The sequence below is a fragment of the Erithacus rubecula genome (assembly GCF_903797595.1).
Source record: "Erithacus rubecula genome assembly, chromosome: 16".
Taxonomy (NCBI): Eukaryota; Metazoa; Chordata; class Aves; order Passeriformes; family Muscicapidae; genus Erithacus; species Erithacus rubecula.
The window spans coordinates 12,064,268-12,077,770 of NC_136668.1; the positions used below are offsets into that span (position 1 = coordinate 12,064,268).

The 13,503-nt window shown below is 42.8% G+C and overlaps 1 protein-coding gene and 1 long non-coding RNA gene across 2 annotated transcripts; one reads left to right on the forward strand and one right to left on the reverse strand.

Annotated features, from left to right (window-relative positions):
* Nucleotides 1-2,166: 2,166 nt before the first annotated feature.
* Nucleotides 2,167-10,493, reverse strand: NMUR2 (neuromedin U receptor 2). The gene is made up of 4 exons (XM_079320028.1): nucleotides 9,757-10,493; nucleotides 4,963-5,047; nucleotides 4,132-4,257; nucleotides 2,167-3,186 (listed from the first exon to the last, which is right to left on the reverse strand). Exons 1-4 carry the CDS (start codon nucleotides 10,474-10,476, stop codon nucleotides 2,927-2,929), a joined length of 1,191 nt encoding a protein of 396 aa, XP_079176154.1. The 5' UTR covers nucleotides 10,477-10,493; the 3' UTR covers nucleotides 2,167-2,926.
* On the forward strand, nucleotides 10,021-13,115 carry LOC306808976. Its single transcript, XR_013776138.1, has 2 exons — nucleotides 10,021-10,122; nucleotides 12,482-13,115. It is a non-coding gene; the product is annotated as an uncharacterized lncRNA (long non-coding RNA).
* Nucleotides 13,116-13,503: the final 388 nt, after the last annotated feature.

Genomic DNA, 13,503 nt, shown 5'->3' on the forward strand with positions numbered 1-13,503 from the left:
GTCCATCTTCTGCTGCTCACATGAAATCAGAGGGAGCAACAAGAAGCACGAGGATTTCTGGAGCATGGACCAGGCTTAGGTAGACAGAGTTCAGTATCTTTATTTTCATGTTACATACAGATACAGGTAACCATCTCTGCAGCTGAAATGTACATTTAGTTTTACTGATAAGCTGTAGTTTAAACACTTCAAAGCACAGTGGTGTTCAAAACCTCTTCATATAAACTTAACAGAGCTGTTCACCTGCTGCTCATGGTGTTTATTCCAACTGAACCTGGTGTTAGATCTGAGCATCACTCACTGGCACTGAACACAATTCTTCTCCCCTTTGAGAGCTTCCCTGTAGCACATTTTAAACTCTCCATGTTTTGTTCACTGTGCTGGAGCACTGCCCCAGCTCTCCACACTTTCTGCTCACACATTTACACATTTCCCAGAGGGAAACAGAAACAGAGAAATAAATCAATAGACAGTTCTGTCTCTGAAGTCACGCTTGATTTCAAATAAATACAGTTTTATCACACCAGACCACTTCTGGGAAAAAAGAGTTGCTCTCCATTTTTGTGCAACAGAAGTTTTCTCAGTCAGTTGCCAACATTTTTCAGCACTTGGCTATGAAAGATCCTTAATGTATAAATAAAGAAATAGCATCAGTTTTCATGACATCTCTATCCATCTTCCTGTTTTTTTTTCATCTTTGAATCCAGCTTTCAAAATGCAGGAGGTAAATATCAGAGCAGAGTGATAAATAACTCAAGCACTGACCTTTTGGGAAGAAAAGTCTCCCGTGGACATTGACTACATTTAGGGACAAAGTGCATCAATTATTTTCTAGAGATCCCCCCTCAGGAGTGAGGGGGTATCGAGCTGTGCAGTCACAGGGAACTTAACTTGGAGTCTCCAGTTAGTCCACATTTTTTCAGTGCATTTATTTGATTTTCAGCAGAATTCATAGGAGTTTTGACATGTCTCTCCCAATAACACTTTCTAGAAGGTTTGGTTTGGTGCAAGACCAAATGTTTTCAGCTTTGATTTTGATACTTGGCCAAAAAAGCTCAGGAGTTTTTACTTAGGTGTATCACTACTTTTGACTAACAACATATTAAATGTGATATAAACTGCTTTTAGGGCAAGAAAATAAGTTAATTCAGAACCAGGTGATGCTGCCCAAGGAAGGCACAGGGTGAGGGAGGAAATCCAGCACAGCCACTGCCCAGGTGGGATCACAGAGCTCAGAGCAATGACAGGCAGAACAGGGACCTGGGCAGCCCACAGGAACAAAGGCACCACTGCCATGGTCTGTCCAGAGGGAAAGCACTCTGTGATCTCTGGCAGAGGGAAAAATAATGCAAAATTCCTGCTTAGAACTGTAAATGTCACTGGTAAAATGCAAGTGTCCACTTGGGGGTGGCAAAGCATTTCAGCTGTGTCTTGAGGGAGCAGGAATGGCCTTTTTCTCCACGGGCCTCTTCCCCTCTCCAAGGTGTGTTTCTCAAGACTGCAAGTGGTAAAAGGGTCTGGGAATATTCCCCTTATGCTCCAGGAAAAGGGGACTGTCCAGCTGCCATGAGGCTCCCACCTCAGAGTCCCACAGTGAGAATTAAACAGAAAACTTTGGGGCAAACAAAGAAGAAGAGTGTGGTAAGCAGGAGTGCAAACCTCCTTGGCTAGGAAATGTCTGGATCCCCAGTGACCAGAATGGAAAATGTCTTTGTGCACACATTTGCTGTGATAACTCTGTGTTCCCTGGCTGTGCAAGGAGCTGCAGTGCCCTGGTGGCACTGATGGGATGATTCTCTGTGGCAATGTGTGCCAAGGCTGAGCCCAGCGTGGGACTAAACCCAGCCCTGTGTCAGGATGCACACGGGAGGCATTGCCCTCAAACACAATCAACAGGCCTTGAAATGTGTGAGACAGAGTTTTAAAAAATTCTTTATCACATAATGGACCCTCCCTGAACACCCTTGGCAAAATTCTACAGGGTCCTTCAGAGCCCAGGAATTTATCAGCTTGGGTATGAGTGTTGCCTTCAGGATCTGTTTGCACTACTGGGATGCAGGAAAGTTTGTCAGACCTTGTATTGTGCTTTGTGGCAAAAACTGCATTTAGTAGATGCAACATCACTGCAAAACTCCCCTTTTTATTGTCCTTGTATAAGGTCTGTCCAGGCTCCTCCCTGGTGATTGCTAGTCCTGTAGATCTCTGATTTCTGCAATCCACCTGGTACAGGAGGAGTGAAGTCTGCAGAAGCACAACCACAGGGCTTCACTGCTGGAGACAACACACAAATATGTGAAGTTGAAGAAATTATAAGAAGCTCAGAAAGGAAAATTTCACTTTACTTTTATTTTACAGTTGTTGGGTCCCTGGTTCTTCTGGTGCAGAAATAGCTGTTGCTGGTAGCTGGTGTTTATCAGCCCTGCTCTCCCTCTTGCCTGTTTGCTAGTGTTGACAGGAGAGGTTTGCAGCAGGCACATCTCAAGAAGGTTGTAGCAGAGAGAAGTGGAACTGGCTTACCTGAAGCTAGAAGTGAGTAGGAGGGCTTATGCAAAAAGTTGTCCTGTTTTAAAATAAGTGAAAACTGATGTTTCAGTTGCTGCACAATAAGATGCTTGGTAAGACTTGGCTAAGCTGATTTTCTCTCCCATCCTGGCAACACAGGGAGTGTCTCTCACCTTTTAAAGCAGCTCTTTGCTGGCACAGCTTCCAGTGAGCAAAAGCAGATTTCCAGCCATCCCATTAGCTTGGGGGCTAATAGAGTGCTTCCCTAACTCATCCTAAATACACTCTCCTCCCTCATTCATTCAGTGGGACACCTCCTGAGCAATTCCTGCTGAAATCAGTCTTTTAGGAAGTTTTCTTCTGCTTTAGTTTCTTAAAGCAATTTCCTTAACCTTCTGTCTCACCTGGATCACAACCTGGGAAGTCACAGGCCAGTGGAGAGCTGAGAGCTGCTGACAGATGCCCTGTGTGTGCCAGGGAGACTCGTGTTCTCAGCAGAGTCCATGAGATTGTGATTCTGGATCACAAACATGCTCTTCTGGGATGAAATCTTGCAAGGGGAATGTTTACGGGCACAGTGCTTGCAGCAAGGAGCAATCACACTGAGGAAAGCCATCCTGAAACGCTGGGACAGCAGGTTGTAAATGATGGGGTTTGTGGCAGAGCTCAGGTAAAAGAAAACACCTGGGAGAACAAGGGTGGGGGAAGAAAGAGACATTCATTTGTGTGTGTACCCATCTCAGAAGAGGAAAATCTATTTATTGGCTTTACAGCTCCACCAGGATTGGTGCAAGGATGGAGACAGCAGTGGAAGCTCTGCTCCTTCCTGGCACAGGCAGAGGATGTCTCACCAAGGTTAGCTCAGCTCTCATTGCAGTGAAAGGAAAGTGGGAGAGAATGTTAATTGGAGCTCAGTCTCTCCAGCTGTTCAGGAACCAGCTCTCCTTTGAGCTGCCCTGACCTGCCTCCAGCACTGCCCTCAGCCCACAGCAGGGCTTGCACAGCTGGTGCCCATCAAAGCTGAGAGAGGATAACTTCCAGCCAGGGGAAGCTCATTTCCTACAACTCACCAGGACAATGGCACAGGATTGGAATTGTCTGAGCTGCCTAATGACCACATCCAGTGTTTTCCCATGGCAGACTGAAAATAAGATTCCTCTTTGAAAAGCCCTTAATTTTATAGTCGGCAAGGCCATAAAGATTTGGTTTCATCACCCAGGTCTGAGCAGTATGTAAGGCTCTTGCATTGGGTGAGGTTTCTATTTGGCCCAGAGAGCCTGTGGAGGATTCTGCCTGCTCCTGTGTATTTCTTAAAGGCAGCTGAATGACAGCAGTCTTGACTTCTGAATATTCCTGAGAATTAAAAGCAGCTAGTAATGATGCATGATATCCCTTTTTTTTCCCTTCTATTCTTTGTGAATTTGACATGTCCAGATCTTGAAAGCTTCAGAAACCTGCCTGCAGTTTTTATTCAGGCACTGTTCTCATCACTGCTCACCAAACCTCAAGGTTTTGCACACAAGTCTCGTGTCCCTTACAAAATAAATGACTACACATTCTAAGTAAAACCACTCACAAATACTTTTCTTTTTTGCCAGTCCTTGTGGAAGTGGAAGAGGAAAGCTTTACCTGACACCACATGAATTAAGTTGAAGGTATTGGCTAAAGGCTCAGTCCATTCCACAACAAAGCTGAAGAAAAGTCGGTCTATGTGGAATGGAGCCCAGCAGATGGCAAAAACTATCACGAGGACAACTGGTGTGGAGAAAAGGGAGAAGAAAAGTAGGTCAGAAATGGGAGGATATGATCCACCAGCCCTCTGAGCAGAGAGTTCAGAAAGCTGGATGGAAGACTTAATACATAAATTATATTAATGATTTCAAAATATTTTTCATCCTTTCTGTCTTACCATTACCATGTGAAAGAACAATCTTTCCACTAATTCCTGTATTGGATAACCCAATTCATGCACACAGTGACATTCAAATAGAGCAGGAAACAGTCAGGCAATATTGGGGTATATATGGAGGCCAAACCCATTCCAGGCTCTGAAAACCAGGCTGGCTCCAAAGTACAGCTTGATGTAATGCAAAACAGATGTACATTCTGTAAAAATGTATAAAATAGATTATTTGCACTCTGAAAAAAGGGGATCCTCTCTGCAGAGCTACAAGAGCTAGTTTAGAATGAGGGATGTTGGAAGATTGCCATCCAAGCATCTGCCACAAAGTTTTGCTCAACCTCCTCTTGTGATGGGGAGGAAAATTTACTTTCTGAGTCTTTTGGTAGCTACCTCTGATGCTTCACTCCTGCAAGTCCAGATAAAACAGCAATGAGGCTTTTTTTTATGTGACAGCTACTCATCCCATAACTCTTGTATCCAATGTACTTGCTCAATGCCCTTCAGGATCTGGTCACACTCCTGCTCGTGGTAAATAAAACATAGGAGTCATTACTTACACAGCATCTTGGTGACTGATTTCCTGGATGGCCTCTGAACATTCACAGCCATTTCCTCCACTTCCAAAGACTCGTCTCCTTTCAACTGGCACAAGGAGGGAAACCAAAGGACAGCTTAGACAAGAGAACAGATCCCTGCCCTGTTTGATATTTTGATAGTTGTAGCTTGAGAAAGCAAAATTTGGGGCCACTTGGGACTCACTGAAAAAAACCCACACCTGCATTTAAATTTCAGTTTTTGCCTAGAAAAACATGGAAGGTTTAAAACAATCTGCAGATTTTATGCATATGAACCTGCATATTTATAGCAAATTTGTATTTCACTTCCCCACTTACCTTTTCTCAATGAGTCAGTATTTGGTTCACAGTTTATGTTCCATTTCAACAGTATTTTACTAGGCATTATTTTCTCTTCTAGCAAAATATTGCTCATTTTTTCATCTTCCTAAAAGTGTTCCCCACAATTAAGCACAAACCAATGATCCAAAAAATACCCAGAGAGGCCTGGGTACAACACAGCTGTAATCACTGGAAAAAATCCTGTAGAATTCAAGGGAATTTGTTTCATGTCCTGAGTGTTGGGAGTAGTTGATATTTAACCCATCTCATCAACAAAGCCCAGAAATTCTGCCTTGCATGATACACAGATTTAGCCACACACTGCTCAGGCACAACAAGGAGAGGTTTTTCTGCAGTAATTTCTTCTGGACTTAAAAAAATGGGCATAAAGAGCAGCAGTCTGATCATCCCTGGAATCTGTCCCCAGTATGTTTATGATGAGAAGACTGGTGCTTTGGTCATGAACAGATCAGGTTTACATAAACAGGACAATTGATTTGAATACCAAAGAAATCATGTCTGGAAAGTCCATATTTGGTCCCAGCTTTCTGCTCCTGATTAGCCAACAGCTTTGTCTGTTTTCAGTTAGAGAAACTGGAACCAAAACTTAATTATATATGAGATGATATCAGGAATGAGGGAAAATCATTTTGGATTTGTAAAAACTTTGTGAAGACATGCTAGTTGTGCCATTTGCTTTTGCCTTTTACACTGTGACTTTGCTTTCTGACTTCTGATTAATAATACTTTTCTGTAAGGATGATGAAATGAACCCTTCTTTCAATGTTCTCTTTATTCTATTTATAAAAGGAAAAAACAAGTAAATGGAATTATAGTAAATTATAATGCAATTCGATCTCTCATATTTTACATTATTCCCCTTGCAACTTTTAGGCACAGCCACAGTTGCTTAAGGAAAGGACTCAGTTGATTTGTAGCACATCTACTGATAAATTATCAGATTTATTAAAACCCCTGGATTCCCTTCAGTGGTTTTCAGTCTCAACAGTAATCTATTCCAGGCATATTCCAAAGCCTCAGAGTACAGTGTGCTGATGCTGTAATAAACCAGAGACACATATATCTTTATTTTTCCCCTTCCATCTGTCATTTTGATGATGCTGTAAGTCTCCTCTTTAGCCTCAAGTGATGAAGGTGTAACAGGTAAGAACAACTCAGCATCTGCAGTTTAACAAAACAATGAAACGTTACAAACAGGGAGGGAAAAAATAATAAATAAATGAGTCCATGGTTGTAACTTGAGTTAACACCAATGGTTTGAGAGGGGTAGAACCCCAGCCAAGGTCCTGGTTACTTTTACACCACTGTGATGTATGAGGTTGTGTAGGTTTGAGAAGAATGCTACCCTTTCACTGCAAGAGAATTAAAAGTGACTGGAGCAAGAAGCTGAAAATTGGATTTCACCCCAGAAATCAAAAGGCTGAGTGAAATTAGGGTCTCACCTATCCCCAGACAAACACAGTGAGGCCACTCTGCCAAAGAAAATCTGTTTTCTGTAATCTGCAAAAGCAGAACTGTTTTCTGTAAACTCCTTGGCCTGTCTGACACTAGTGGTGATCAAAGTTTCTCTCCAGCTGATGGAAAAATTGATATTTAAACTCCACAAGGCTTCTGCTAAAGATTGCAGTCCTGCCTGTTTTGAGGTTTGCTCTGCAGTGTGGGTGTGCCCCCAGCTCACCCCATGGCAAAGGAGAACCAGTCAGTGGGACAGGACTCTGAACAACCTCCATGGAAAGGGACAGACTCTGGAGGAGCTGTGCTGGGCTCTGCAGAAATTAGCCAAAGGCAGTCACCATCCACAGATGATTCTGGGTGTCTAACAGTTGGACATTTGGGGGGAGAAATAGATTTTGATGATAAAATCCGGACCAGATATGCATTGGCAAGAATAAGTTGTATTTTCAAAGACACTCAAAGTTAAATTGCCACTATGTCCAAATTATTATTTATTATTATTATTATTATTGCCAGTTACTGAGGGGATGAGTGACTAAGAGAAGAGCTGGAACCTTGGGAGAAGAATCATCCAGCCAATGCTGTCAGAAACCCTTGTTAGACACAGTATGACTTTTAGACAAGCAGTGATCAGCACCTCTCCTGTGTACTTTGAGCAATCTGTTTGTAAAAAATGGGTAGAGACCTTGCAGTGAACCCTGCTGTGATGCAGACTTCTCAAGCAATCCCATCCCATCTCAATCAGTGTCCCAGGGATGAGCTTCCACGAGCAGCTGCTGCCCAATGTTCTCTTCTTGTCCCTCTCCTCTCCCTCCTCAGATCTTTGGTGTGTTGCAATCAGCTCAACAGCTGGACTGGGTTTGAAGAGTCTGGATGATTTAGGGATTTATCCTAAAGGTATCTGTGATGGGAAGCCCATGAAAGAGGCAGCAGGAAGCTTCCACAATCAAGCCTAATGAGTTTACAGGGCAATGATCAGTGTTCTCTTTTTTACACTGCTGCTGGAACGACCAATTGACCATGACATTGCAATATTAAACCACCAAGCCTCAAAATTATACCCAAGTAGATAATGAGGAAAGCAACCATTTCCCAGTGAAAAAGACAAACGTATTTTTACATTTTTCAAGGAAGTAAATTATAAATTAACTCAGCCCATGTTTGCTGCCTTCTCATGGCTGCTTGGCAGGTCACCTTCCCCATCTGCACTGCATCCTGAGACTGTCCAACACTGGCAGAGCTTGAGGGAGAAACTGGTGAGGAAATGCCCTTTCTACAAAGCATGGGTATGAAAAGGTTACATCTCTGTTTGCTGAATTTTTACTGTTGTTCAACCTTTGGATCAACCCTGAGCTTTTCCACCACATTCTGTGATACATGGCACTCAAGAAGCTGCAGGGTGCTGCAAAAGTCTCACAGATTTCCTCCTCTGTGAGTAGGTAAAAAGTGTCTTCTCTTGGAAAATTATATATATACATCATTCTTCTATCACTTCTGTTGAAGAAATGAAAGCATCTTGCTCAGTGCAGCTTGGAGATAATGCAGATCCAGCCAGGATGGATCCTGTTAAAATCTGGAAGTCTGAGCTGGATATACAGAAAAACAGAGGCACAAACAGTGAACATTACTGTCTTTAGGAAAGACAGCTCGAACAAATGTGTGCATTTACAGAAGTCATGGGGGATCAGCCCTCATCTGGGACTGAGCTTCTCTTTTGGGATGGGGTACAGGAGAATCTGCTGCTGCAAATAGAAGTTATTGCAACCTTCAAGTCTTCCTTTTATAAATTCAGGGATTTCTCTTTTTCTTTTTGTAACAATTCTGTTTTCATTACCTTTCATTCCCTTCAGGTCTTATTTTGCAAAATATTAATTGAAACTATGTAAAGACCCCTCAAGAGCCTGCAGGGATTGGGGATAGTTTAACCCATTCACTGCCTCAATGATCTGCTCTGTGCTGTGGATTTTTGACAGAAAATCCATGTTTTTACCTTGGTAAGTAAAAATTGCTTCTGTATAATTTCAGGTAACAGTAAATATCAGCCAGCACAACAAAATGATATATATATACCAGCAGAGACTTGGTTGAGTTTCTTGCATATTATTTAATAAGTTCATTTGTTTCCCTTTCTTGCTATGGGATCAGACACATCTTTGTAAACTTTAAGCTACATTCAGTGCGATAAAATGGGATTTAGATTGTCTAAATGTCTGTAACTTAGGAGAAGAAAGTGGTAATCAAGTCACTGTGATTAGCATGCATTTCAGTGTTGTGCTACGTGGTTTTATAACACTGTGATCCTGATTGTGTTATCCACACATTTACATGATGGATATTTGTCAAAAGTAGTCTCAGTTTCTGAAGAGAGAATGAATGTAAGCTCTAAGGTAGCCTGGTGAAACAAGGCTGTAGTTATATAAAGAAATGATTGCTGAATTTGCTAGCTGCAGCAATAAGGTAATATTTGAATTTATGAGCTTTGTGAGTTTTAACAAGTGGATATTACCACCAGCTCCAAGCAAGGAAAAGAAGAAAGTAATGCAATGGAAATTCTACAGTCACAAGAAAAGGGAAAACAAATAATACACAAGATTCAATCACTAGCCATCTTCTTTTTATTCTTTTCACATTTTCCTTTTGGTCTGTTTCTTTCTAGTCCCTACTGCAAAGGTGTAAATCTCTGAGAGGCTGGAATCAATCTAGACTTGGGTGATTCATTAACGTTCAGATGTGAGCAGCAGTGATGGCAAGTTTTTGTAAGATTAGGGTGTATTATTCCCCAACATAGCTATATTAATTTCAGAACAGGGTTGCACCAGAGCAGAAGTTGGATCTGCTATTTTCAGTGGTTTGAGAAACACTTTTGCTGTTTTGGGGGGAACAACAAAAAGGCGCGGAACTCACTCGAAAGCCACACATGGACACGAACACACAAGAAGGAGGCAAGAAAACACCGAGCACAGCTGGAGCACGACTTACTCTGAGCCCCATCAGATAGTACAGCACACTGATCACCCCCATGGGCAGCACATAGAAGAGCACGGAGGTGACCTGCACGATGCAGTTGTAGATCCACAGGGGCACCACCACGGTGCAGGTGGCGGAGCCGGGCAGCAGCGTGCCGTTGGGGAAGCGCTGCAGCACGATGCCGTGGGTGCCCGTGTTGGGCAGGGCGCAGAGCAGGGCCAGCAGCCAGAGCGCCAGGATGGTCCTGAGCGCGCGGCGCCGCGTGCGCGCCAGCTTGGCGCGGAACGGGTGCAGCACCGCGATGTAGCGCTCGACGCTCAGCGCCGACACGCTCAGGATGGAGGCCAGGCACACCGTCTCCAGCAGGGCCGTCTTCAGGTAGCAGCCCACGGGCCCCAGCAGGAAGGGGTAGTTGCTCCACATCTCGTAGACTTCCAGGGGCATCCCCAGCAGCAGCACCAGCAGGTCGGACACCGCCAGGCTGAACAGGTAGTAGTTGGTCGGCGTCTTCATGCTGCGGTGCTTGAGGATGACGAGGCAAACCAAGAAGTTCCCGACCACCCCGACAACGAAGATCACCGAGTACACCAAAGCCATGGGCAGGAACAGGTGGCTCCGTCTGGGCCCGCACAGGAAGGTTAAATAGTCCTCAGTGCTGTTTAAGTAGCCCCTGAGACGTTCTTCGTGTAGAACGAGGTGATTTAACCAGGAGAAATTACTGACCCAGGCCATTGCTGGATCTCCTGAAATGTTTCACAGCTGAGCTTCGTTGTCCTTTCTGCTTCTCTGTGCAAGTTTGCTCACTTTCTGCCGAGGGAGGAGGAGGGCTGAGCTGGCTGTGCCAGCCCTGGATGCACAGAGCCACTGAGGATGTGAATGAGTGTGCTTGCCTGGCTCTGGGTAAGGTTTTGCTGCTCAACAGCTGTTCCCCTGCACGGAGCCCCTCAGCCAGAAAGCCCCTCCTTCCCCACATATTCATTGGCTCGCTAAGTGCATTAGATTATAGAGTATGAAAAGAGGTTCCAGCCACTTGCATCAGCTCCCGTGGCTGATGCACTCACAGAGTCACAAAAGTGGGATTCAGGGAGCCGGGAATCTGAAATGCACAATACAAAACCAGCTGCAGGTTTATGTCAGAGGTGGGAAAGCAGACCAGGAACACCCCCAAAACTCAGTCCAAAAAGCTTTTACAAAATGATAGTGGTGCTACATCCACTTATGACCCACAAGCAAAACAAAGCAAAACAAAACAAAACACAACAAAACATTCTGGCATGATTTGGTTTTTCAAATCTCTGCTGATTTTTATTTTCTGTTGTCTATGGCAGCAAGTACTTGGAGACAGAGTTTGATCAGTACAAAGCCAAATGATTTCTGTAGCCATTTTTGTAGGATTATATAATTCTTCAGCCCTTTTCAAACACTGCAATTGTCTTCCTCTTGAGATCTGACTAAAGATTTTAATTGCAATTCTTATTGACATCAAAATATTTTCTCACTTCCCAAGTGTGCTGGAATTTAATCCTATATTCTTAGCCTTGTTTTGGGAATATTTCTGTACAGAATATTATTCCATAGTTATTGCCTATGGGGCACAAACTTCTATAAACTCTTATTTCTTCAAAAATGACAAGCAATCTGCAAACATACTTTCTGAGCCAAAAAATAAGTGTCTCCTGCAAGGATTATGGCTGTGCCAAAATAGATCATTTTGCTCTGTATGAATGCTTGGTGCCTTCCTGAACTTCTCTAAAACAAGAAAGGTTCCAAGTCTGTAGATACAATTTTCTGAGATTCAGAAAACATTGAGCTGTTTGAAATTGAAAAGGTGCAAGGTCTGAGAGCTAATTTATGGGATTTTTGTCAGCTTGGTGTGTGATTTGTCTTCCCAGAACCTCTCATTAGCTCTTACTTTTGAGTACCTGCCCAGTCCCCTCCTTGAAACCATGAAAACCTTTTACATCCCTGGCATCTTTTAGAAAGGAGCTCCTTGAATCTGCAATCTGTGTGTGTATCTCTTTACTCTCTTTGACCCTTTAGCTTGATCTCTCAAGGAAAAAAAGATTGTTCCAATAAGCACAGTCTGCCTCCAAAATAGCAGCAGTGCGTGAGGGACCAAGGGTTGGTCCCTTTGAGACACATTCCATTTGTGGAATTACTGTGCAATCATTTAAAATGTGAAAGACATGGAAGGAACCACAACAACCAGACTAAAAGGCAGAAGCAAATCTCTTGTGATGACCTGCTGAATTTATCTCACACATAAACTGTCTGCATCAGGAGGACCCAACTCATTTATTGTTAGCATTGCACAGAGGTATTTTGTTCAGCAGATCGAAAAGTTTTATTGGGTTATTGAATATCAAATGTGCCCTTTTGACCCATTGCTCCATTCATCAGGGATTCATCTTATAGCTGTTCCCTGCTTTTTAACAATGTTGAATTTGATCTTGATCTGCTGCTGATGTAAGAGCAGAAGAATCATTAGTTGGGTTCCTGGCTGGCACCAGGATTAACTCTTTCAGAGCACAACAGAAGAGAAGCATTTGAGGATTTGTGCAGGACTAAACATTTTCTGTGCCTCTGATTAACTTTCAATTTTGTTCCTTTTTTTTTTTTTTTTAATTGGGTTTTTGTTTGTTTGTTTTGTTTATGTCTTTTGTTTTGTTTCTTCCCCCACCCCCCCATAATCTCTTAATACTTAATTTCTTTCCATTTCTCTTTTTTCTTCCCCCAGTAAATTCCGTCACTCCACTCCATATTGCAGCATACCTGAGGTGAGCAAAACCTTCTGAAGTAGTCACCAAATTGGCTTCATTTTTCCTCTTGCACATTAACCTCTATAAAGAAACTGAAGTGGAAGATTCTGTTCAGCTTGAACCCAGTCTCACAGAAAAGGAAACCTGAAAGGATTGAGTCATTTACTAAAAAGTCAAAAGAGCAGTAACACCCACTGTGATCTCCATGGGAGGAAAGTAATGGGCTGTACAAACACATCAGGTCACCTGGAAATGTGGATGTGCCAGGCCCACCTGTGCCTGATTCCACTTGTTCTCAATCCCTTCTGATCCTGCTGAGCTCAGATGCTGAAAACCTGTAAGAATAGAGGGAGAAGAAAACCAGACAACCCATGGACCAATGTTGCTATGACCACAATTGTATTGCAGATGGAGAGGACAAAGAGAGTGGAAAATATATTTCAGTTTATTTCTCAAAGCTTTATTTCTGTTCTATATCATATCTGTCCAAAAAGGATAGAAGAATGTATCCAAACAAAGATTTGCTCTGGCTCTATATGAAAGGAAATATTTTATTTTTACAACTGAGACAGAAAATAAAAACAGATTTTCCTTATGAAAGTTATATTAAAGCATTTGGTATTTTTCATTATAAAGCAAACTTCATTGGTGCTTCCTTTTATGTACTCAAAGGAAAAGGGTGTGCTGCATGCTGGCCTGGGAATTGTGCAGCTTTATACAACAGCAATGTAACAAATGTTATGTAATATTTCCATTAATGCAGTGTAATATTGGCAACATTAACACAGACAGGTTTTTTTGGCACTGTGCAGGAGTCCAGTGACCACTGACTATGTTTCATGCTGGTGATGTCTCTTGTTTCCATGGTGGAACCCAGAGTAAAGTGCTGCAGCACATCCCTGTCACATCCACTATAAGCAACAAAGTGCACACTTAAGGAGGGCTGAATTCATGTTTGTCAAAGCCCTGGTTAGGGCACTCATTAACTTTACATTAGTAC

Bases quoted from the DNA above. Each gene is read 5' to 3' on its own strand.
- NMUR2 (XM_079320028.1), bottom strand. From the start codon at position 10,476: ATGGCCTGGGTCAGTAATTTCTCCTGGTTAAATCACCTCGTTCTACAC. The intron at 4,258-4,962 runs GTAAGTAATGAC...TCTCCACACCAG, and splicing joins ATCAGTCACCAAGATGCTGT to TTGTCCTCGTGATAGTTTTT. The intron at 3,187-4,131 runs GTAAAGCTTTCC...TTGTTCTCCCAG, and splicing joins CTTAATTCATGTGGTGTCAG to GTGTTTTCTTTTACCTGAGC.